This window comes from Zootoca vivipara, chromosome 6, assembly GCF_963506605.1.
Source record: "Zootoca vivipara chromosome 6, rZooViv1.1, whole genome shotgun sequence".
Classification (NCBI taxonomy): Eukaryota; Metazoa; Chordata; class Lepidosauria; order Squamata; family Lacertidae; genus Zootoca; species Zootoca vivipara.
In genome coordinates, this window is record NC_083281.1 from 59,061,783 (window position 1) to 59,085,738 (window position 23,956).

At 49.6% G+C, this 23,956-nt stretch overlaps 1 protein-coding gene across 3 annotated transcripts in view; it reads left to right on the forward strand.

Moving 5' to 3' along the window:
- Nucleotides 1–23,746, forward strand: part of ZNF469 (zinc finger protein 469) — a 280,478-nt gene extending 256,732 nt beyond the window's left edge. For 2 of the 3 annotated variants that reach the window (XM_035118173.2, XM_035118174.2), the window contains 2 exons: nucleotides 3,217–3,287; nucleotides 9,122–23,746. In XM_035118173.2, coding sequence (XP_034974064.2) covers nucleotides 9,324–22,085 — 12,762 coding nt within the window. In that variant the 5' untranslated portion in view covers nucleotides 3,217–3,287; nucleotides 9,122–9,323 and the 3' untranslated portion in view covers nucleotides 22,086–23,746. The remainder of the gene's footprint in view (nucleotides 1–3,216; nucleotides 3,288–9,121) is intronic. The other variant, XM_035118176.2, reaches the window with a different exon arrangement.
- Nucleotides 23,747–23,956: the final 210 nt, after the last annotated feature.

Below are 23,956 nucleotides of genomic sequence, written 5' to 3' on the forward strand. Positions count from 1 at the left end.
TCTTCCACTGCCTCCCATAGTTTGATTAAACACATTTTAGTAGCTTCAAAAACACTGTCCAACCATCTCATCCTCTGTCGTCCCCTTCTCCTTGTGCCCTCAATCTTTCCCAGCATCAGGGTCTTTTCCAGGAGTCTTCTCTTCTCATGAGGTGGCCAAAGTATTGGAGCCTCAGCTTCAGGATCTGTCCTTCCAGTGAGCACTCAGGGCTGATTTCCTTCAGAATGGATAGGTTTGATCTTCTTGCAGTCCATGGGATTCTCAAGAGTCTCCTCCAGCACCATAATTCAAAAGCATCAATTCTTCGGCGATCAGCCTTCTTTATGGTCCAGCTGTCACTTCCATACATCACTACTGGGAAAACCATAGGTTTAACTATACGGACCTTTGTGGGCAAGGTGATGTCTCTGCTTTTTAAGATGCTGTCTAGGTTTGTCATTGCTTTTCTCCCAAGAAGCAGGCGTCTTTTAATATCGTGACTGCTGTCACCATCTGCAGTGATCATGGAACCCAAGGCAGTAAAATCTCTCACTGCCTCCATTTCTTCCCCTTCTATTTGCCAGGAGGTGATGGGACCATCCTATGTGTAGGGACCATGTTATCCTCACAACAACCCTGTGAGGTATGTTAACCTGAGAGGGATGGTGACTGCCTCAAAGATACAATGTGAATTTCTTGGCTGAGCAGGGACTTGAGCCTCCTTGGTAAAAGAACAGGAGCATATCCTGAGCTGGTCCTGAGCACAGCCCCTCTGGTCCCCTCCCAGCACACTCCTTGCTATTTCCCATCCTTGAACTCCACTCGGATGTCCCCCCCCCAACCCCCACCAAAGTCCTGTCCCTTTTATCTCCCTTAAATGATCTCAAATATGTGATATGATAAAGACAAGCGCCCATTCAATTTAACTCACCCTAATGCCAGATTCTACTTTTACCAAAGTAATTAAGATAAATGCAGCTGATAATTTAGGAAGCATTCTTAAATGTACCTTTCCTGGCAGCATCTGAGATATTCTTTTACCTTAGAAGATTTATCAGCATACTTAGGTAACAGATAATTCCTTAGCGAATGGCAGCATTTAGAAGCAAAATGAGTGATAAATATTTCTTAAATAAATGTCAAAATAACTCAGTCTTTATTACAGTCCCTCAAAGGAGTTGCAGTCAATCCTGCGCCTCTAGACAATTTCTGTATGATATCGAAACCTGCAGCGGTTGGGTGGTGTCATTCGTACCAAATGTAATTGTTTGCACACAGTTCTTTATGGTTTGGGGTTCTGAAATAAATAAAGGAATTAATTTAATGCTGGCAGCAAGTCTCCAAGCCGAGAGCCCTGAAAAATGATCTGTGCGCTACAAACCCTTTCATAATTGCCCTGAGCCAAATGAATTGATCTAAAGTTCAAGACATACCTAACAAGAGAGATGTGTGTTTGCGATTAAAGAGCAGGTGACTGTATCGAGGAGGCGAATTAAGCTGCTACTTAATTTATCGTTGAGTCCCACCGTGTTGTTTAGTCGTTTAGTCGTGTCCGACTCTTCGTGACCCCATGGACCATAGCACGCCAGGCACTCCTGTCTTGCACTGCCTCCCGCAGTTTGGTCAAACTCATGTTCGTAGCTTCGAGAACACTGTCCAACCATCTTGTCCTCTGTCGTCCCCTTCTCCTAGTGCCCTCAATCTTTCCCAACATCAGGGTCTTTTCCAAGGATTCTTCTCTTCTCATGAGGTGGCCAAAGTATTGGAGCCTCAGCTTCACGATCTGTCCTTCCAGGGAGCACTCAGGGCTGATTTCCTTAAGAATGGATAGGTTTGATCTTCTAGCAGTCCATGGGACTCTCAAGAGTCTTCTCCAGCACCACAATTCAAAATGTGCGTTTAGCTTCATTTGCTCACATCTATTCCAGTGAACCCCCCTTCCTCCTCCCCACTGTCAAAAAAGTAGATGTGAAGTTCCTAAACCTTAGGAAGAACTTTCTGACAGCAAAAGCTGTTTGGCAGCAGAACAGACTTCCTCAAAAGGTGGAGGACACTCCTTAATTGGAGGTTTTTAGACAGAGCCATCTGCCACGGATTCTTCAGCTGTGGTTCCAGCATTGCACAAGCTTGGACTAGATGGCGGCCACAGACTGGTTGGGTGCAGAGGAGTAGTTGGAGGAACGAGCTGGGGAACCCCCCAAGCGAAGATGGCTCTGAGCCTAGGAATTGGTGGTGGGACAGCGATGAGTCGTCAGAGGGAGAAGAGAGAGCAGACTGGGAGGAGGAGGTCTTGGAAGCTGAAGTGGTAAAAGGACTTACTTAGTGGGGGGGGGGGAGTCTGTGGCAGAGGGAAGTCCCAAATCAGAGGCAGAAGCTGAAGTAGGGGAGTGGGGGGAGATGAGTCAGTCTGGTGAAGAGGCACAGCTGCCTCTCCCTCCTGCTGTGAGAAGCTCCCTTCCCCCTGTCTACCAGAACCAGGACAGGCATTAAGTGTGAGGAGCAAAGACTGGTATACATGCTCAGTCTCAAAAGTCACCCATCCTCTGAAATTCCTTCTCTGAATTTTGTGATGCAGTTCTGCAAACCCTTCCTCTGAAAAAGCGAACCAAAATACATATAATATTAGGGGAAAGGGTGTATAAAAGTGCATATAAGCTACAAAAAATGCAAAAAGTGATTGGAAAAGATGTATACACTACTTAAAATCGCATACAAAAATGTGTAAATTAGGAGAAATGCACACTAAAAGAAACCTGACAGATTTTCGTAAAGACTGAATCTGAAATTGACAGCTCTGCCTGTGAAGGACATCCCTCTCTCTGAGCTGCAACAGCTATGGCTGCCTTAATTTCACTCTAAAGGCTTTGGAAGTGGCTCTGGGAACCAATCAGTACTGTGCTGTAAGGTCTCCAGGTCTCCCTTGCCTGTGCTGAGGACAGATGCTCTGAAATGGCAGCCACTGTCAGATTCAAGGGAGAGCCAGCACCTCTGAACTGCCCTGTGGAGTGTGTGCTGAGAAGCCAGCTCAGCTGAATCACTCGGAGCCGGCAGCCGAGCACATCTGTACATTAGTCTCCCGGGAGCACCCATTCCCCGCACGTCCAACAGCACAGCCAGAGGAGAACGCGCCTTTCACGTCCAGCTCTGGCGAGGTGCTTGAATGAGCTTGTGATCTGTGGCGGCCATGGCAGCCAAGCCAAACAAAAATTCCTGACATATTTTTCACTTTGCTTGCAGCCAAGAAATTCATATTTCACGGGAAGTTAAGCCGAGACCCAGCAGTAGCTGAGTGACGGAAGTTTTCCAAGGTATGGCCAGTTGACAAGTGGTGGCTGTGGGGAGGGGGAGGGGCTGTTTGACTTTTTAAAGCAAATGTTCTGCATTTCTTTCTTTTTTAATCCCCCAGCAGACTGCAATAATCCCCTTGCACCTCCCGCCCATTTATTTCTCCTTCTAGGGTCCATCAAAAAATAGAAAACCCAATTCAGGGCCTGTTAAAGGGTAGACTGATTTAAAAACATCACACACCAACAGCAACAACAGCAGCAACAATTGAGTGTATTTGTGGTGGAATAACCATTTCACAAGTGCTTTTTTCCCCACAACCATAGCCAAACTTTTGGCTTCAGAAGCTTCAGTTTAACCTGCCTGGATATAATTTAAATCTTGATGAGCCACTCAAATAGTCTTCTGTATACTTGCCATGCACAAAATATAAGGGTTTGCTTCATTATTAACCCTCCCTCCCTCCCATCCCCCCCCTCGGGAAAATTGCTTAAAACTAATAAGTTGGTGGAGGAAGTCAAAGAGGCACTCAGAGGAGCTTTGAATCCAGTGGCTACTTTTCTGCTGCGTGGGATCTGTTTTTTCTCTGCTGAAAAGGCTCTGAGCACCTTTTCACCTGGATGGCTGAACCCTCGTCCCATCTCCCTCCTCAGCATGCTGAATCTATGGGGAATGTTTTGGAATCATTCTAAAAGTGCCATTGTTTGAATCAATGGGGAATACTTTCGGAATAATCTATGGGTGTCAGGTTTATTCACCCAGCTACCAGGCTGCTTTTTCAGCTTCCAGAGTGGCAGGTGTCATAAGTCTGGTGCAGTTGTCAGAGTGGGAAAAGGTTCAGAAAAGGGCAACTCGAAATGATCAAGGGGATGGCAACTAGGCAACTGGCTGGCAGGGTCCAAGCTCAAGAGTCCTATTCCCTCCTGTGGTTTCCAGCAACTGGTATTCAGCATTACATTACAGCCTCTGGCTGTGGAAGCAGAGCATAGCCACCAGGGCTAGCAGCCAGTCTAATCCTCTTTGAAAGCCTTCCAGTTTGTTGGCCATCAGTGCCTCCTGTGGGACTAAGTTTCATTGTTTAGCTATGCACTGTGTGAAGAAGCACTTTCTTCTTTCTGTTGGGTGTCTTCTAACATTCAGCTTCATTGGGTGCCCCAGAGTTCTAGTGTTGTGTGGCAATGTCCCTCCTTCCCCGTGAAATAAAGACACAAGACACAATAAATAAGTTTTAATTGGGTGGTTAGGCAACAACTTTATTGATTACGGATGTTGAGCAGTATTGGCTTAGGCGTTGGAACCTATCAGACTATATCCAACTCCAACCCATGTGTTGGAGTCTGGGAGAAGTTAACCACCAGTAAGGAGCCCAGTGATGTACATCTACCAGAACTCCTCCTGTGGCCACCGTAGGGGCGTACCTTACGGCCCTGGCGTCTCCAGGCTTTGGACCAAGCCCCACCCCCAGAATCCCTCTCCATGTAAGCTGCTCCTCCTTCATCTTATTGTTATGCAAATTTCCAACGCCTAACCGCCAAACCAAAGTTGTGATGAATTGCTATGAGGTAGGCGAAAAAAACCATCTTGGCTAGCCCACGTGGGAAAAGTCCTACCCAGCCCCTGACTAACCAGGCGACCAACTGAAGTCCATAGCAGCGTCCGCCTAGCCTAAAGGGTGGGTGGGCGGGTGAACCGTTCGCTCCGGTGAACAGGGAGAAAAGAGACAGAGCCGATCCCGGATCTTTACGACCCGGACTTGGCAGCTATGGTCGGGAAGCCCACAACCCCAGTTTTTTTATGGGAGAGGGAGAAAAAGTTTTCTCTAGCCACTTTCTTCATGCCATGCATAATTTTATACAGCTCCATCCTGTTGCCTCTCACTTGCCTTTTCTCTAAACTAAAAAGTCCCAAATGTGGCAGCCTTCCTTTGTAGAGGAGTCACTCCACCCCCTTAATAATCTGTGTTGCCCTTTTCCAAATCTTTTCCAACTCTACAACATCCTTTTTGCGGTGAGGCAGCCAGGAGCATGCATCCTCCCTCAGATCCTTCCCTATGTTTCATCTTTCCCTATATTTCTCTTCCACACACCCTCCACTTACCCATTCATGATTGAGTTGGAAGCCAAGCATTTATGCCTTCTGGCTGCCTGCACTAATGCAGCCATCAGCCTAGGCCCCAGCAATGCAAATGTTGCAATTTTATTGAACCCCCACGAGAAGGCTTTTTAAAAAAAAATTCCTTCCAAAGGGCCTTCTTTATGTGGCTGAGTGAACCCAACTGTGGTAATGTAACTAGCTCTGGTTTTGTTGGTTGTTTTATCTTGGCAAGGTACCTTTCCAAATTTCAGCAGCAGTAAACAGGCTTGCCTGTCGTGGCTCCAAACGGCATATAAGTGGCACGTTGTTGGCTGGCAGAGAGGGAGAGTAATAGGACCATCTCAGCTCCCTCCATCGGGCTGGGATTTATTTTGCTTAGCCAAGTGTGAAACTGTAGAGAGGTGTTTTTTTTTGTTTTTTAAGGCTGTCAAGGCTGCATCAGGCTCGGTCCTGGTTGATGGACAGGGCTGATAAAATGGGCAGATCAAAGAGGCAGCGGCCAGTGACCTCAGGCAACCCCTTCTGCAACATTTTGGTTCCTAAGCTGGGAGTAGAAGCAGCAGGAAGGAAAGTGGCCGAGGTTAGATCTCTTGGTGGAGTACTTGTCCATCAGCCCAGTTGTCTATCTGGAGATTTTGACAGCCCCACATATGTCCCATTCCACCCCCACCCCCCACCCCACCCCCGAGCTTCAAAATGAGAGCTGAAAGAAAATCCAACTTTGTGGATAATACACTTGGAAATAACTGATCTAAGCTCCTTTGGCACCTCTGCTTTACACTTAAAGTTAATGTCAGCTTAGGAATTAGCATCATGAAGTACTTTCCAAATAGCTGTGGGTTCAAGCTGCATACAGTATATTTTACCATCATCACAACATGTGACCTCACAGTGCAATTTTGGCTGCAAAAATTAGCATCCTGAGCATCCTTATTTAGTTCTTGTTTTAAGATGCTAGTCATTAAGATTGCAAAGTTAAGCTGAAAGAGTGTGGGCAGACCCAACCCACTGACGACCAGAAATCTTACTTGGCAATCTCTTTGGCTTCTGAGATTTCACCTTACAGGGCCTACACATTTTTTAGTGCCTCCTCAAGACCCTGCTTTGTGCTGTTTCTGGGCCAGTCAGGAGACTAAGCCAGAGACTCTCACAAGATTGATAACAGGAACCTTTAGCAAAAGAGAATAAATACATTTGAGAGGGGTTACCTGTATCTCAAAAAGCAGGCCTTTCGATGCAGTGGGCAGGACTGCTTCGCTCAGACAAAAGCCCTCAGCTGGCTGCATGATGTAAATGCAGGTGCCTGTGGTCAAATCCATGCCATACATTCCATGCATTCATATGCCACTTCAACAGTTATGGCATCCCCGAAAGTATCCTGGGAACCATAGCTTGTTAAGGGTGCTGAGGGCTCTTACAAGACCCAGAACTAGCTGCCATTCCGAGGATATTTTGGAGGAAAACATGACTCTGGTGTAAGAGCTTTAAGTGCATAGTGTAGAAGTGAGATATGAGCACAGGAAGCTGCGGTCTGCTGAATCAGGCCATTGGGTCCTTACATCTTTTGGTCTACTCCAGAGGTTTTCAACCTTTTTGAGTCCATGGCGCCTTTGACCAACTACCGGTACATTCTTTCTGTGGCACCCCTATGGGGCTCAGGAGCCCAGTTATGTCACCCCTTGCCTGCAGAGGTGGCAGCCTCTCACCTTTTTTCAAACACCCTTCCTTGTGGAGTGTTCCCTTAGCCTCCTCTCCTCAGGAGTCCTCTGGGCAGCCACAGCTGCCCCCCCCCCGGTCTCTGAGCTGCCCCCCGCCCTGCCCCAAAGAGAGGTACCTCCTCACAATGCCCTGCAGGTGTCTGAGAAGCTTCCCCTGGCCAGCCCTAGAGGCACCATTCACCTGGGGAGCTTGTAGCCAGGGCCACTGCAATAAACAGCCATGCAAGCCTTTGGGAGCCAGAGATGCAAGAGGGGATCAGAGGAGGGAGGGAAGAGGGACAGAGGCCAATGTTGCCCTCGGCAGCCCTGACCATTGTTCAAGGCACCCCAGAGTAAACCACTGGTCTACTCTGACCAGAAGCAGCTCTTTAAGGTCAGAAGGAAGCCTTTCCCATCTCCTGCTGCCTGATGGTTTCAACCAGAGATGCCGGAGATTGAACCTGGGACCTTTTGCATGATAATCATGTCTGCCATGATTGCTGAGCTGATGGTTGTGGCTTCCCTTGTGTAACTCAGCTGGCTTTTCAACAGCTGTCATCCAACATCTGGAGGTTACTATGTTGGCTAATCCTGGAAAAGAGGGTGGCTTTTGGGGAGGCCCCAAATGACCCTGAAATATCGTCCATGTCATTTCAGAAATTGTCTCCCCCCCCCAAAAAAAAAGTCATCAGGGAATAAAACATATTATATGCCCCTCTGAGACCCCATGTCCAAATTTTTGCATTTGGGAGCCTGCCCATATTTCTGCACATGGGTGCCCAGTGCCCAAGACTGGCACATGTATTTGAGCCAATCCCACAGTCGTAACATCACACACTAAGAGTACCTTGGTGCTCATGTGCTGCTTGCAGGCACCCCATTGGAGCATTCCTGTGAGAACAGGATGCTGGACTAGAGGAGACCCCCCCTTTGGCCCCATGCAGGTGCTGCCGGGCTCTGCAAGTGTCCTTCACTTCTGCATCCAAGTCACGTCACCTTCTGAGCAAGGCCTTGCACCAATGGAGGCTGTGCTGCCATTCAGCTGCCAGCAATCAAGCAGAAGAAGAGGGCAGAGCACCTGTTTCTGGACATAAAACGATGATCTGTGCCAGGAGAGAATCTGGGGTGGGGGGGTGGCGAAGGGAGAAATCCAGAGAGCCCAGCTTAAGAAATCAAAGGTAGAGCTTTCCCCTGACTATAAGCCATAGGCGGGGCACTTCTGTCATCTGCTCCTGCTAAGAGAAATATCGTTTTAAGGCAATAAAAATGCCACCCTCAGCAGGTTTTAGCCAGAGGTAAATTACTTATAATAACCTTTGAAGTGCTGGAGGGATGCTGGCGGGGGTGGGAGTGGGGGGGGCTGATTGCTGCAGCTGGATATGTCTGTCAGGAGTGAGGACTTCTCTCTCCCCCCCCCCCACCCCAATAAGGCCTGTAAACAGCTTGGGTTTCTCAAAGACACTTTTGCACAAAAAAGCTTGGTCCTTCCTACTGTTCTCACCTGCAGCACCTGACAGAATCTGATTTCCTGGCACTATTTCCACCTATGTTAGTAGGGCACCCCACTCCTGGTTAAGGTGGGGATAAGTAATAAAATAGAACAGAAAAATGGGGAAAGAATGTGGAGTATAAGGAAGTCTTAGAAAGTTCAGGTTTTTCCTGTGGTGCTTAAGAAATCCAAAACCAATTGTCAGATTATTTCAAAAAATTATCATTTGCTGGTGCCCTGAGCTTGTGCTTTTTCTGCCTCTTGGGTAACACAGTCCCCTGGTTCTCACCCAGGATGGGGCCAGTGCTACCCCCAGTAGGCAGTATGTGACAGGGGACTCTGTCCATCTTCCCTCAAAGCACCATGCTGATTCCTGGAATCAACTTGTTCCAATCTCAAGCAAAGCCTTCAGTCTTGGACATGAGTTTGATATGTTTTCGCTTACATTCTGCTATCTGAGAGAAGCAGCCTTAGTCCTTGGGTTTTGACACCAAATATTGTAAACGTTTCAATATTTGAGCATTGTAATATGAGACTGAAGAGCTTCTGAATCTCATGAGGCCTTTATCTCTTGCAGGTCCCATGTGGAATCCTGAGATGAACCCCCAACAGGCCTCATACGCAAGCCCTGCCCCATAGCCAGGATGGAACTGGGAGCTATCCGAGAGGTTGAGGTGCCTCACAGCTGCTGGAGAAGAAGGGACGATGGTTGCCATGGAGGACTCTTGTGCTGAGGGGCTGAGGGAAACCAGTTCCTTTTAGGCCTGGTCTTTAGTAGCATGATGGGAGAGACACAGCATGCTTATGCCACCAACGATACTGAGCCCAGCGCCCAAGACAAAGATATTGGCTTTGAGCAGTTTGGCAAGAAAGACGTGGGCGAATTTGATGGTCAGCTCCAGGAAGGCTCAGAGTCATGTCTCCCCACTGGGACCGAGAATGGGTCCAGCTTCACTGGCGTCAAGGACAAGGAGCCGCACAATCAAAGGGAAGCTGTGATCCGGCCTCAGCAAGCAGGCAAGATAGACTTCAAGTCCCTCCACAACAGGCCCAAGTTCCTCAGCGATGGCCCTTGGGGTTCTGTCAAAGGAAGCCCCCAGTCTCCCCCTGGAAAGAGCAGAGTGAGGGATAAGAACAAGCGATCTGGAAAAGGAGAGCGTGGCCACCAGCAGCTCTATAGACTTACTATCAGCAATGCCAGACCAAACCCCACCATTGGTATTGCTTATCCCCAGCAGAAGGTCACCCCGCCCAAGAAGGTCGAAGTGGGCCGGGGACCCATCTCGGGGAGCTACAGGTTCCACGTCCCCAGCATCCCCGAGAGAGAGGTAGAACTGCAGCAGGAAGACCTCAGTTTCGCACGGTGTTTTCCTGAGGCCCCCTCAAGCCATATCTCCAGCAACTTTACCTCCCCAACACCAACCGCGCGCCCAGCCCATGGCGCGAAGCTTCAGCTGCCAGCCGGTGTTCCTCATGAAAACTCTGGCACCAACGGGCAGCTGCATTATGTGGAGTTCCAGGGTAATAATGGGAATAGCTCGTGGCCTTTGCCAGAGAAAAGCCTCCCAGGTGCTAACAATGGACTCTCTGCCCCCAAAGCTTGCCCCTTGTTCCCCGAGAGCAGCAAACCTAGCGCACACTGTGTGGGGCCCTTGTCATTCCAGTACCCCTTCCAGACTTTGCACAGCTCTGCTGTAGACCCTTTCCAAGGCGACATTCATGCTCAAGATTACATTGATGTGTCGCTGGGTGCCAGTACGGCTTCTCATGGTGCTTTTGCCTTCCATCCTTCCTCCAGGGAATGGAAGGAGGAAGCTCTCGCCGGTGGCTCCTACGACCACGTTGGCCCAGAGGGCAGGATGTACGGGTTGGCTCCCCAACCGGCTCCCTTCCTCCCATCACAGACTCAAGGGCATTTGCCTTGCTACAAAGGAAGGAATGAACATTCCACTGACCACAATGGTGCTATCTCTCCTCCTGGTGCTATCGACCAAACTTCAAGCACTTTCCAAGAAAACCAAGGTGTTTTCCCACCCAGTTTACACGTCTCTAGTTTGCCAAAGCCGATCAGGAAGAGGCAGTCCTTGTTGACAGACAACGTAGCTAGTCAAAGGATACTGGATCCCGGTGGTGCTCTGAGAAGGAACATGCCACAGGTCTCTCTACCCCAAGTGCACTTTCAGAACAAGCCTTATGGCGACCCCACGGCCAGTGCTGCCAGCCTCGGCTCAGTGCCTTTCGAGAAGAGCCTTCCCACTACTGTGCAGACCCAACCCAGGCTCTTTCAGTCCTGGGAGGGAGGCAAGAAGGCTTACCCTGCCGTGGAACAAAGCTCAACCGTGTACCCAAGCCCTGCTGGGAACCAGCTCTCCTTTGGGTGCCACCCAGGGGCAGAACAGAGGCAGCACATAAAGAAGGCCTGGCAGCAGCTGCGCCTCACCTCCACAATGCCCGGCCAAGACCGAATTGAGCTGTCAAGGAAGCTGGCCAGCCAGAAGCCACCTTTCCCCCTTGGGGCATCAGACTGGGACAGCAGCAGCAAGGTTCAGAAGAACTCCACTCCCAGCTATCTGAGTAAAGCCCTGCCGACTGGGGAGGGGGTCGTCATGCAGCAGCATGATCCAGGATCAAAGAACTGCACTCCAGCCAATGCTTTTGGCTTTGATGGGGCAAAGGACACGGAACTTCCTGGCATGTGTGTTTCCAGGGGCAAGCCCCTCTTCTTCAGCGTGAGCCAAGCACTGCCGTTAACTTCCTCTCGTCTCTCTTCCAACCCAGCTTTGGTGTTGCCACCGTCGGCCTTGACTGCCTCCCCAGCCGATTCTCCTCTCCCATCGCCTGCCCCCCACCCTGTCAGCAGCGGCAGCACCTGCTCATCCCTCTCGCCCACGTCAAGCAGCCCAAACAGCCACAGTTTTGAAGATGGTGCTGTGCTGACCACGTCGCCCTTCTTTCACCACCAGTGCCACCCAAAGGATGCCAGTGAGTCTTTCCATGCCTCCGACTCACTGAGCTCCACCGCGATCCACTACCAGGCAGTTGACCCTCTCAAGGGCTTTCATCTCTCCCAAGGTGCCTCAAAGGATGAACTCCTCTACAGAGGCGTCCCTGTGGACAGCCACATCCACAAGCCAGAAGCGGATGCCTCCAAAGGATGTCTGGAGGGCTTTGAGGCTGAACTGCCTCCACCTTATTCCTCGCATCACTTCCTGGCAAGCACACTGAGCAGCACCAGCCTCGACCAGCTGGACGTCTTCCTGACCTGCAAGCAATGTGACCAGAACTTCAGCACTCTCTCCTCTTTCCTGGACCACCGCCAGTTCTGCAGTTCTCATGCAGCTCTCCAGGGCCCATCGAAAGGCTCTTCCCGGGGGGCGGAGATCCGGAGGCAACATCAGGTGCCTCCTGAGTCCGCAAAGAATCCGCAAGCTGGCCTGGGTCTGCTGCTGCCTCCTGTTGATTTTGCAGATGGAGAGGGCAAAGGGGAATCCAAGGAGGACCCTCTGAAGGTGAGCCAGCTTAACGGCCTTGGCGCAAACCCCATGCCGCTTAGCGCTTCTGACTTGGAGATAGACGACGCCAAGCTCGACAGTTTGATCACAGAAGCTCTGAATGGACTTGGGTACCAGTCGGATAACCCTGAGATTGACAGCAGCTTCATTGACGTGTTTGCTGATGAAGAATTGGCCTCTGTGAAGGTCACCAATGGTGGGACCACTTACAAAGCAAAAGAGAGTGTTGCTTCGGGGAAGAAAACAAAGCAGCACCCAGGGATGGAGGAGAATGTGAAAATGTTGAGCTGCTATGATGATCATCCCGGCATGGACCTGGCAAAAAGGAAACCACCCGGGAAGCAAAATGGGCATAAAGAGAGAGTGGCGAGCTGGTTTCCAGACCAGGGAGAGGAAAGGCTTGAAACACAGAGCAGCAGGGAGTCTGCTCAGAACAAGGCTAGTGACCTGGCAATGTATGGTGACGCCAACGTAGATGCAAGTGCCCAAACGAAGGTCAGAAGGAAAAACTGCAGGAGCTCCTTTATGCCTTTGAAGCAGGAGGTCAAAACCATGCCAGAGCTGAAGCAGTCCAAGAGCCTGAACCACCCTCCTTCCCCAGGGAATAGCCTGCTCTCTGCAAAGGATGCCAAGAAGCGCAAGCTGCGGAGCGGCACCTGGAGCAAGGAGCTCATCCACAAGATTGTCCAGCAGAAGAACAAGCTGCACAAGCTGCACAGCAAGGGCGGCAAAGTCGTGCCATTCTCCTTGCTTGCTGAGCGGATGCTCCCCGAAGCCAAGGACAGCAAGTTTGGCGAGTACGAATACATCTCAGAATCGGATGACGAGCGCGTGGAATACGCCAAGCGGCACTGCAGGAGGAAGGCGGCGCAGCGTTTCAATGGGAGGCTGAGGAGCAGCCTCAGTCGGAGGCGCCAAGGGAGAGCGGGGAGGGAGAAGGACAAGGAGCCGGTGTGGAGGTACGGTCAGAGGAGGGGCAGAGAGGAGTCCCAAAGGGCTGCCAGCAAAGAGCCCGGAAGTAAAAATGAATGCACGGGCAGAGTGTGGCGCAGGTGCAACCGCTCTTCCACCAGCAGCTGCCAGAGCACCAGCCTGTCCAGTGAGACAAGCAACAGCCCTCAAAGCACAGAGAGGGCTGATTCTGACACTGAGAAGGAAAGCGAAGAGAGGAAGAGGTTGCTACACGCCGCGCCACATCCACGAGAGCAGCTGGACTTTCCTGAGGAAGAAGTGGTAGGAGGAGGAAGCCAAAGAAAGACCTCTGAGTTGTCCAGAGAGCGAGGCAGCATCAACTCACCCCCAGTTCAGGCAGCAGGTTTCCAGGTGCATCAGAGCCCCAGCATGTCCCCAGTCCCTTGCACAAATGGAGACGAAGGTTTGCTCCGGTCCAAGGGGAAGATCTATCACAGCAGTGGCCTTCTTAACCAGAACCCCACTGGGCTCTTTGGCACTGAGGATGCAGAACAGTCCCACAGGGGATCAAGACACAATGATGATAAGCCCCTGGCTGCACAGAAAGATGCCGAGCAGTGTTCGCTGGAAAGGAATCAGTGCTGGTCCCCGTTTGCTGCCTACAATGGGGAGGCCTTGAAATACCACCTGGACGAGTTCAGTGGCCCATCCTCTGATGGCAGCCATGACATCCCCAGTGATAAGAGCAACAGCTATGAACAAGCAGACCTCAAGTGTTCAAAGAAACCATTGATTGTGGCTCCAATCAGCTGTTTCCGAGACAATCCCATGGGCGTTGGGATAGCCAGGAAAGGAGATGCTGCGCTCATTGATGCTGCTGGTGCATTTTATGACTGCAAAGGGTTATCTAACAACTTTGAATCATCGGGCCTTTTCTCGGATGCCCCAGGTGTGGAACCATCACACAGCAGCAATGTGTTCCTGTGCCAGGGGGGCCTTGACCTCACCTCATTCAAACAGAAGCACCCTGAGATCACGCCCTACGAAGGTGATAATCATGAACAAAGTAAAGTCCCCTCACCTCTTAGCTTTGATTCTTCATCGGTATTTGGGGAGCTGCCTGTGGCCGAGTTTGACACCACCTTATACGATGGTGTGGTATCAAGCAAGGACAATTATGTTACCTTTGAGTGTGCTGGCCATCATCATCTCAGCAAAACCACCCCCTTTGACCAGCAGTATTCTCCATTCCCACAAGAGAAAGACTGGAATCTGATGGAGGAGGCACCCTCAGTTTTGCCAGAAGACATTGCCCAGTTTCACAGCCTCCCTGTTGAAAAAACAGTCACTAAAAGGTACCCTGGCGAGATCAACCAAATCCCTTTGCCCGAAAGGATGGCTGATTACAGTATGGCTTTCATGAGCACTATCTCAGAGGACGAGCTCGAGATCAAAAGGTTAGTCACTGAGTTGGAAAGCCAGCTGCAAGCAAGCAAGCTGAACATGGAAGTATCCGATGAACACCAAGCCCCCAGCCAAGCTACCAGCACAGATAAGAAGGAAGCCACCCACCAGTTTTCACTCTTAACCCTCAACCAGGAAAGCAATGGGAAAGGGCTGTTCCTAACAGAAGCTGAGTTTGAGAAAGCAAGCCTCCTTTCTACAAAAGCCTGTGTCTGTGAAAACTCAGGGAACGAGAAAAGTCTCCTTGCAACATTAGATAGCAAGTACAGAAGCCACAGGGACCCTTGGCCATGTCCGGTGCCGTTTAGCCCAATACACTCCACCATGCACACACCATCTGCCACTGATCTGATTTTGGGAGGTCCTTTTAGCTGCAAGGAGGACCAAGACAAGCTTCATGACAACCTGAAGGGTATTGAAATCTCCGAGGAAGATGACTTCAGTGAAATGCAGGCTGCACCTGCCAGAATCATGCCAGATCCATGCCCTTCAGGCATCTGTGACGATTTGCGAATTCCAAGCTACACAGAGCATTTGATACAAAGCCCTGATCCATTGTTCCCTAAAACTCTGGAGGTAGCTGAGCTAAATGCACATGAGCCTTTGCCTCTGAGAGGGGAGGCGTTTGCAGAACTGCCACCAAAGGAAAAAACTTTTGATGGCGCTGCTGAGTTGGAAACGTACAGGCAGCAAGTTCTGTGTTTGAAGCCAGATTTTGGACTACAAGATGTTGGTGGTCCAGAGCTTGATGGCAACTTGCCCTCTAGTGCCCAAAACATCAAGGACCCAGAAGGAAGAGCCTTTCCTAAGACCAGGTCTCCTGAAATGCTGGAGAGCATCGCACTCTTCCCAAGGGATGAGGATGGGTCTGCCCTTCTGGATAAGTCCCGACAGACTGTTTGTCACTCTCCAGCCCTACACAATAAAGCTGGAGATGGGAAAATGCTGGTTTTTGACACATTGACATTTTCGAAGGAGATGGATGGGGAGGTAGAAGATGTGTCCGCTCCCCAGGAGAAGGCAGGCAACCCATTGCAGCAGCTGCAGTTGTTTGTGGCCAGGACGGCCAAAAGCAACGAGGAGGACTTGCTGATGCCATGCTTCCCAGCCCTGCAGCCTACCCCCCACTTGCCTGCAAGTGTTGACATTCAGTCTGAACAGGAAGAGGCATCTATGGGCCCTGTTGCAAGTGAGGAGGTAGCTGAAAGCCCCACAGTGAAGGAAAGGAAGAGGTCCCTGGCAGAGGAATCTGAGAACAGGACCAAGGCATCTGATTCAACTGAACTATTTTTTGAACCAGGCAAACAGGGAGAATATCTTCATGAAAGGGCTCCTTGCACTACAGAGCAATCAGCCCTTCAGAGCCCTGAAAGACACAATCTCATTGCAGAGGAGAAGGAGCAGCAGCAGGACCTAAAAGACGACTGTTTTGAGGTGGTGGGTGACATTAAACTGTGTGCAGGTGGCATTTCCCCAGAGCACAGTCACCTCTCCCCACTCAGCGGCTCGATGGTGACCTCATTGCTAAGGGAAGAGAGAACGCAAGGCTGTCAAGGTACAGGAGAGGTGGTAGAAGATCAGCAGAATGCAACCTTGGCATTTAGGAGCCACAGAAAATCCCCCCTAATCTCTGGGTCATTTGAGAATGAAACACCAGGCTGTGCTTTGCCAGCCACACTCAAGGGACTTGTGGCTCATTGCACATCTTGGGGTGAAGCCTGCTGTGAGGGTCAAGTGTTGAGTGCTGCAGAAGTTCACCAGATGAAAAGGAGTGGTGATCAGGTGGGACAATTGCAATGTCATGTGACTTTGGCTCCCAGCAACTCACCTGAAAATCAACATCAGGATGATTACTCCTTGCATGGGAGAGGTTTCTGCTTGGGAACCAGCCCAGTTTCAGAAGAAGGCCAGGACTTGGAGGAGCAAGCCAGCCACTGTGCAGAAGCTTTGTCTCTGGAAGTCAGCTTGGCTAGTCAGAAAGAAGTGCTGAAAAGTGACACAGGCAGTGTAACACTCTCTGACTTTGGAGTACCACCATCTGAAGACAGTCCGAGTGCTGCTGGGGAGCAGCAGATTCCCCTTCTTGTGTGCAGTTGCTCCTCTAGTGCTGAGAAGACTCTTGTTGGGAATCCCATGCAGGATTATTCGGAGCACCAAGAATGGACAGAAGCACCACAATTTCTACCCAGCATGCTCCCTTGTGGTGCCACCTCTCCTGTGCTGTCAGATATGATCAGTAGTAGTCAACAGCACATTGAAGAAGATGCCACCAGCACCTTGGCAGAACCTGAAAAGGTTGTCCATATACCACCTGCCTCTTCCCTGTGCTCTGGTGACCTAGCAGCTCCTCCTGCAGAGATACAAATACCCTTGAAATTACAAGCCAACAGCTGCACATCTCCCAGCCCGCTACCTTCTAAAAATAATGATATTCCTGAAGAACTATCCAAGCATCCAGGTCATGAAGACAGTGGCATGTGCTCTGTGACAGATGTGATTACCTGTTCTCAGTCAGCATCCTTGCAAAACATTATGCTTGACCAGCCTGCATCAGAGACAGATTGTGCTCAGCTTACAAATACAAAGACGAATCAAAACGGGGAGTTAATGTCAAAGCCTCAGGGGCCAAAGGAGGCTCAGATTTGCCTCCAGAAAGGCAGCAAAGATCAAGCTCAACCAGAGATCCTTAATAATCAAGAGACAGCCGCTGCTGACCTTGCAGGAACAGCTAATGCCAGTGAGGTTCACCTTAGTGCTGGCCAATTTCCAGAGACCACAGAGACTGGGCTCAAGAAGGCTTCACAAGACATGGACAGCAGAGGCAACAGTTTGAAGAATGAAGGCTCTGAGAGTGTGAAAGGGTACACTAGGTACACAGAACAAGAGGAGCGCAATGATGAAAGTCTGAAAGATGATTTCAAGACCAAGCAACCAAAAGAAAAGAAGGGGAAAGGACTGCAAGTCACCTGTGATATTTGCACAGTTCGTTTTAGAACCAAAACTGGGTTGATGAGGCACAAAGCTGTGAAACATCAGGAGAAAAAGGAGACCACTCCGTTGCCAGCCCTGGACTGTGCGCCACTGGAAAAGGCATTCGTGACAAGCAAGCAACTCTCTCTGAGAAACAGCAGGACTTCCATCAAAGAGAGAGCAGGCAGCTCACACCTGTCAAAAGCAGGCGTTAGCCAACCCTTTCCCAAATCCTGCAGGAGCCAAAGGAAAGAGCCCAGTCCAGAGATCCAAGAAGTTGTTAGTAAGGTGCTCAGTGACCTAAGTGTGATTTCATTTGATGTAACCCAAGAACTCCAAAGTACAGATGATCCAAATGAAGACATGAAAACGACGTCGCTAAGCACAGAGGCAGGTAGATTGGGCAACTCAGCACCTGGCTCTAAACCAGGGTCAGGCACAGGAGGAAAAGACAAAGAGGCTGGTGCTGGTGGGTTGGGCAGTTTTGCCAAGAAGAAATTGAAGGGAAAGGCAAGAAAAGCCAAAGTATTTCCCAACGAAACCATCGAATCTTCTCATGTAGAGAGTGAGGTCCCTGAACTTCGCTCCACAATGATTCCCTGCACTGTCAACCTCCTTCTGACCACTGTCTCTAAAGAACTGGAGAGCAGCACTCCCTTACCTGGCCTCCAAGAACAGGCCAGGGCACAGTCACCATTGCCACTTCACCCTCCAATAGTCAAGGACTTGGAAGAAGTTGGTGAAAAGACATCATCAGCCCAAGAGATGGCTAGGCAAGAGCTTCTTCAGGATGTAGGGAGCTGTAATGAGCAGTTGGTGGATCCAGGGTTGAAAGGACACTTGCCAGAGAAGTGGATGAGCAGGTATCCAAAACAAGTTGAGGAAAGGTTGAGCAATGTCTGTGAAGAACCAGGTGAGGATATCGGCATGGAAAAACCAGAGTCATCTGAAGAGAATCCACCCAAAGAGATTTGCTGTAGAAATCAAAAGAGGCCGTCAATGTATACACCAAGTCCCAACAGCCTCCAGCAGTCCTGCCATGCCGGAGCAGTTGAAGAGGACTTCCCTGAAATCGTATCAGAAAAAACTTCCAGTGGTGTCCCTTATCCCACAGAGTCCAAGCCTTTGAAGATGGAAGAGCTTCAGACGAGGAATGAATCTCAGGGGGATGAGGGGGATGCCATGGGTCCAGACCTGCAGAGTTTGTTTGATGATGACTCCACGTTCTCACAGCTTTTCCCCAGGAATGACCGGTTTGCTCATCGGAAGTGCAGGCGGGTGTATGGAAAGCGGACCAAGAAGCCCAAACCTGTCATAGAGGTGAACCCCAGGCCAGAAGGCTTGGCGGGTCTCTTTACAACCAGGATGGCTTCAGATCTTGGAGAAACCAGCTCTTTCTGTGTCACCAGGGAGGACCCTTGTGAGTACGACACCATCTCCATTGATGATGCTCTGACTCTCAACATGTGTCATGGCAGCAAAGCAATAGTAAGTGATGTCAATTCCGGATCTACCAAAAAGGTTCTGCAGCCAGACGATGCCAGGCAAAGGGAGGACATTACTGATTTGAAGAGCGATGGCACAATAAGGAGTCCAACAGAGGATCTTCCAAGCTTGAGTAGCTGGGGTAGTCTTGAGAAGAAAACAGAAGGCATTTCTGCTGACAGAACATTGCTCAGCCCATCCATGGAACTGACAAATGGGCAATCATCAATGGCTCCCAGTCCAGAACCTCCTGACCTGAAAGAAGAATCCTATGACACTAGGATGAACAAAAATCCTGGCTTGTCTGACTTCCATACAATTGATATGGATATGTTGAACACAAAGTTTGAGATGAGAGATGTGTGCTTCTACAGCATTGGGGAAGATGATGAATGCACCTCAGGGTTCAAGCCACCGTCACCAGCCCAGCCAGGCAGACCCATCAAAAATAAGCTAGGAGAAGGAAAGCAGGGGAAAACCCGTAGCGACTTGAATCTCAAGGCTAAAGACAAGCAATACAAGTGCAAGGTGTGTTTCCAGTGGTTCCTCACTTTAGGGGAGCTGGACTTTCACAAGCTCACTCACAACCCTTCTCCTCCTCCAACATGCTACATGTGTGTCCAGAGGAAGTTCAGTTCCCGGGAGCAGCTAAGGGACCATTTGAAGGAGAAGCATGCCAAGAACAAAGCCGGCTTGTGGGCCTGTGGGATGTGCCTGAAGGAAATATCTGATGTCTGGATGTACAATGAGCACTTACGAGAGCATGCCACTCAGTTTGCCCGGAAAGGCCAGGCTCAGAAATCTGTCTTGGGTGGGTTGCCCAGCTGCTTCAGTGATGATGATGATGCTGTCACTCATTTCCTGAACTCTATCATGTGCCGGAAACCCAACAAATCAGCCAAGCATGCTGACCCTGGCACTAAAGCACCCGCTTGCAAAGAGATCAAAAGTCCCAAGGAGCCCCAAGGAGGGCAAGAAGTGACTGTCAACAAGGACACCTCAGAGGTCCCACTAAGAACCAAGCCACCTGTTGCCTCTCCCAAAGCAACAGCCCCATCTCCCGACCCTGCCCCTAAAGCCGAAGGGGCTCCAAAGTTGGCTCCCATGCACCCAGAATGCAAAGATCCCTCTCGAGATTGCCATCACTGTGGGAAGCAGTTCCCCAAGCCCTTCAAGCTCCAGCGCCACCTGGTGGTGCACAGCTTGCAGAAGATCTACCTGTGCCACAAATGCCCAATGTTCTACCAGGAGACCAAAGAACTTCGGAACCACCTCAGCCAAGAGCATGGAACGGCTGAGGAAGCAGACATCAAGCACACCACACTCTATGCCTGTGAGCTCTGTGCGGATGTCATGCATGTCATCAAGAAGTCTTTCATCTGCAGCACCTGCAACTACACCTTCTCCAAAAAGGAGCAGTATGACCGGCACATGGAGAAGCACCTGGTGGGGAGCAGCAAGACCTTCCGATTCCGAGGAGTGATGCGGCCAGGAGTCTCAGCCAAGGATGGGGATAAGAAAGTAAAAGAGGAAGGACACCTGCGGGAAGACATACCAGCAGCCAAAAAGAAAAAGATGGTCCATCGCAACACCTTGCTTGCACCAGGCTTACCTGTGCAGTCAGATTGCACCTGTGTCCCCCAACTAGGGAGTGAACCTCTGCTGTCTCCAAATGAGCCTCTATCCACAGCAGCCAATGTGGCCACAACACCTCAACCCCAGACCTCCGTAAAAACAGAAGGCCTGGTGGGCCGCTTCTCCAGTCTCCTGGGTGAAATTGCAAAAACCCAGCATGACTGTCTGCCTCTGCCTCTTCCAGTTTTGCCCCAGGGTGAATCAGGTGGCCCAGAACTCAAGCCCACCACTGCACTTTCTGCAAGACAGCTGGTGAAAGGAGACTCCCTCGGCGACACTCCACCTCCTTCCATAGACTCTCCTGATACAGTTAGTATTGATCTGGATAGCTTAACACATAAGCAAACAGCAGCTGCAGCACAAAAGCTGCCTCCAGTTCATCTCTCTGAGAAGCACAGCAAGGAGGCAGTGGCCCCAGAAAATGTCACCTCTAATGGCAAAAGTGAACATGCCGTGGGAACCTGGGACAGCCCACATTTCCAAGAAGAACCCGTGAGCAAGATTCCTGACCTTTCTGCTGCAAATCTGGAGGCGACAGAATGCAAGGGGACTCCCAAAATGGAGTGGAGCGGCAATCCTGATCTAAGTGATACAGCTCCTCAGGAAAGTGCCACCAAGATGCACTTACCTGAAGCGACCTTCCACATGTTCCTGCTGAAGGACAAGCCCTCCTCACCTGCCCTCAACCGGTCTGCCAAAGAGATGCCTTCAAAGAAGGTCACAGGTGGCCAGACCTATGCCGAGAATGACCCCAGTGTCCATTGTTCCGTGGGCAGTGCAGAAGAGGCTCAGAAGCCACCACCGTTAAAAGACAAGGCCCTCCCAGAGATGGGTGCTGCTTACTCCAAAGACAACGGCACCATTGTTGGCATCAAAGAGATGGGAAGCAACCCTGTCAAGCCTGTGAGCAGCCACCTCCGGAGCGAGGTGGGAGGTGCCCAGGTAAAGCACAGCCACCCTGACCTGAGCAAATGCCCAGAGAGACCCATTGCTAATGGGCTGACCAAGCTTCACCCTAAAAAGCGGAAAGAACACAAATCCGCTCACAAAGGAAGCTCAGCCTCCCGCGAGAACATTGAGGGGGATGGCAACAAGAAGAAAAAAGCCCGGATGCCGGATGCTGGGAGGAGCGATGCCACTGGAGGGTTCAAAAGGGCTGATTGGCCCAACAATGATGCTTTTGCTCTTTCCCCCCGGAGGAGGGACCCTCACTGCAACAAACTGAGCCCCACGCTCAAGGGGTCCATGGCTGGCGGCCAGCTCAAAAAGATGGTGCTTGACCAATGCTTTCAGAAGAAGGCAGAGATCCGCCACGCCAATGGAGACCTGAAACGCAAGAAGGACCTCTTGGCCGGCAAGGCCTTCCACCACCCCCTTATAGCCAAAGACCCCTCTGCCTCCCTGCCAGGCTCTTTGAGCCGGCACAGAGCTGTCCAAGGTGCTAAGCTGCCCGACTCTCACAATTACAGGACAGCTGAATCCCAGAACAATCTCCTAAGCCAACTGTTTGGGCAGAAATTAAGTAGCTTTAAAATTCCTTTAAGAAGAGATACTTCTGAGTAATTTATGAAAGTGACTTATGGTGATCCTTCGCTGCTTTCATTGGGGTTTGCAGGGGGGGGGGAAGAGAAATTATCAAAGCATTAAATTCGTTTGTGTAGCGTGATTTCTCTGTCTAGCTTAAATGAACTTGCACTGCAGCCTCTGAAATAGTTTTGCTTTGTGTCTTGCTAATCTACTTTAATTCACCTGATTTATCATGCAAATGCTAGAACTTTGATGTTGCTGATGATGTTCATGAACTAAAACTGTAATCGCTTTGGGCAGAGTGAAGCGTCAAGAGGAAATGCTTTATTGGAGAAGTGCTGAGGTTATAAGGATACTTGCAAATCCCAGCCCCTTTTCAGACTGTGTCTCTGTTATCTTTGTACAAAGTACTTGAAGAGATGAACTTCATTCCAGAGACGTCTTATTCATAAGGTGCAGCACACTGTAGAAAGCATTTTTTTTCCTCCTCCCAAAGATTTTGCACAAATAATCCCGCACGATTTCATTTAATTGGGAGCCAGCCTAAGAAATAACAATTTTTAAGAAATTAAATTAAGAAGGAAGCAGGCCACAGTTTTGACAGACAGAGATTTCCAAGAATGTGGCATTAAGACCTGCCATGCAGCAAGTTACTGCCTTTATTAGACCACTGTAGATGTTGCTAAAAGAGGGTTATATTTTTTATTTTTGCAAAGAGAAATGTACACGCCTTCCCCTCTAACCTAGCTAAACTGCACCTTGAAGATTTGTGACATAGTTTTTTTATTATTGTTTTTAATTATTAATATTTTCCAGTGAGAAAACTGCCAACTTACATCTTCCCCACTCCCCTGCAGTACTGTGTCTCAAGGACCTGTAAGGTATCATTTTTATATTAAAAACAAACCAACAAACTCTTACTGTATTGAGGTAGTTGCTAGACTTGGTATGGGCTTTACACTATGCAGTTAAACTGGTGCTATTTTTATTTTCATAATGTGAATACAGACAGGAACACACACACACACACACACACACACACACACACACACACACACACACACGTACGTGTCAAGGAAGAGGGGGAAACTTGTGAAAGAAGTAAACAGTTGCCTGTATAAACCTAACACGGAGAGTGCAGGATGGTATTCTGACAATGCTCCTCCTGCGACGCTAATACTCTGCAGTGTATGCAGCAAAGGTTACATCTTGAGGCTTGAATCTCAGGTGCAAAAGGGGACTTGGAGGATAATCAGCTGTTAATAGGGACCTCCATGTTTGAGAAAGAGGAGGAGACAATGCACTGAAGGGGTTAAGGGGGGGCACGCTCTCAGAGTACTTTGCGTGTGTCTTGCAAACTATATGTGTTTCATTTTTTAAAAAAAGGAATTAAATGGCTTTATCCTGTTAATATGTACCTTTATAGTTCTTTGTGTAAAAAAAAAAAGTAGGTTAATTATACGTCGGGTGCAATGCATTATGTTAAAAGTTTTTATTTTGATATTTGTCAGAGAACAGAGCAAAGTACAGAAGATGCCATTTTTTAAATAATAAAAAAGATGTTATAAAGGTGCTGCTTGAGCGCCTCTGCCTCTTTTAATATTGTTGAATAAAGTATGAGGTGAACATAATGCTGTGGTACTGTAAAACGGGGCCCGGATTTATCTTCTCAAATATAGTCCAATATTTTCACAGAAGCTCACCGGTCTGTGTGGCGTTTTTCAGACAGTCTGCCTTCTATTCATTTCTCGTCCTTTGGGGATGCAGTGAGAGTGGGAAGGTGGTTGCCTGGTGGGCAGGACTGGACTACCATGTAAGGGAAAGGAGAATGTTTGCCGCTTTGAGACTCCTGCAGGTAGTGATAAAGCGGGATATCAAACCCAAACTCCTCCTCCTCCTCCTCCTCC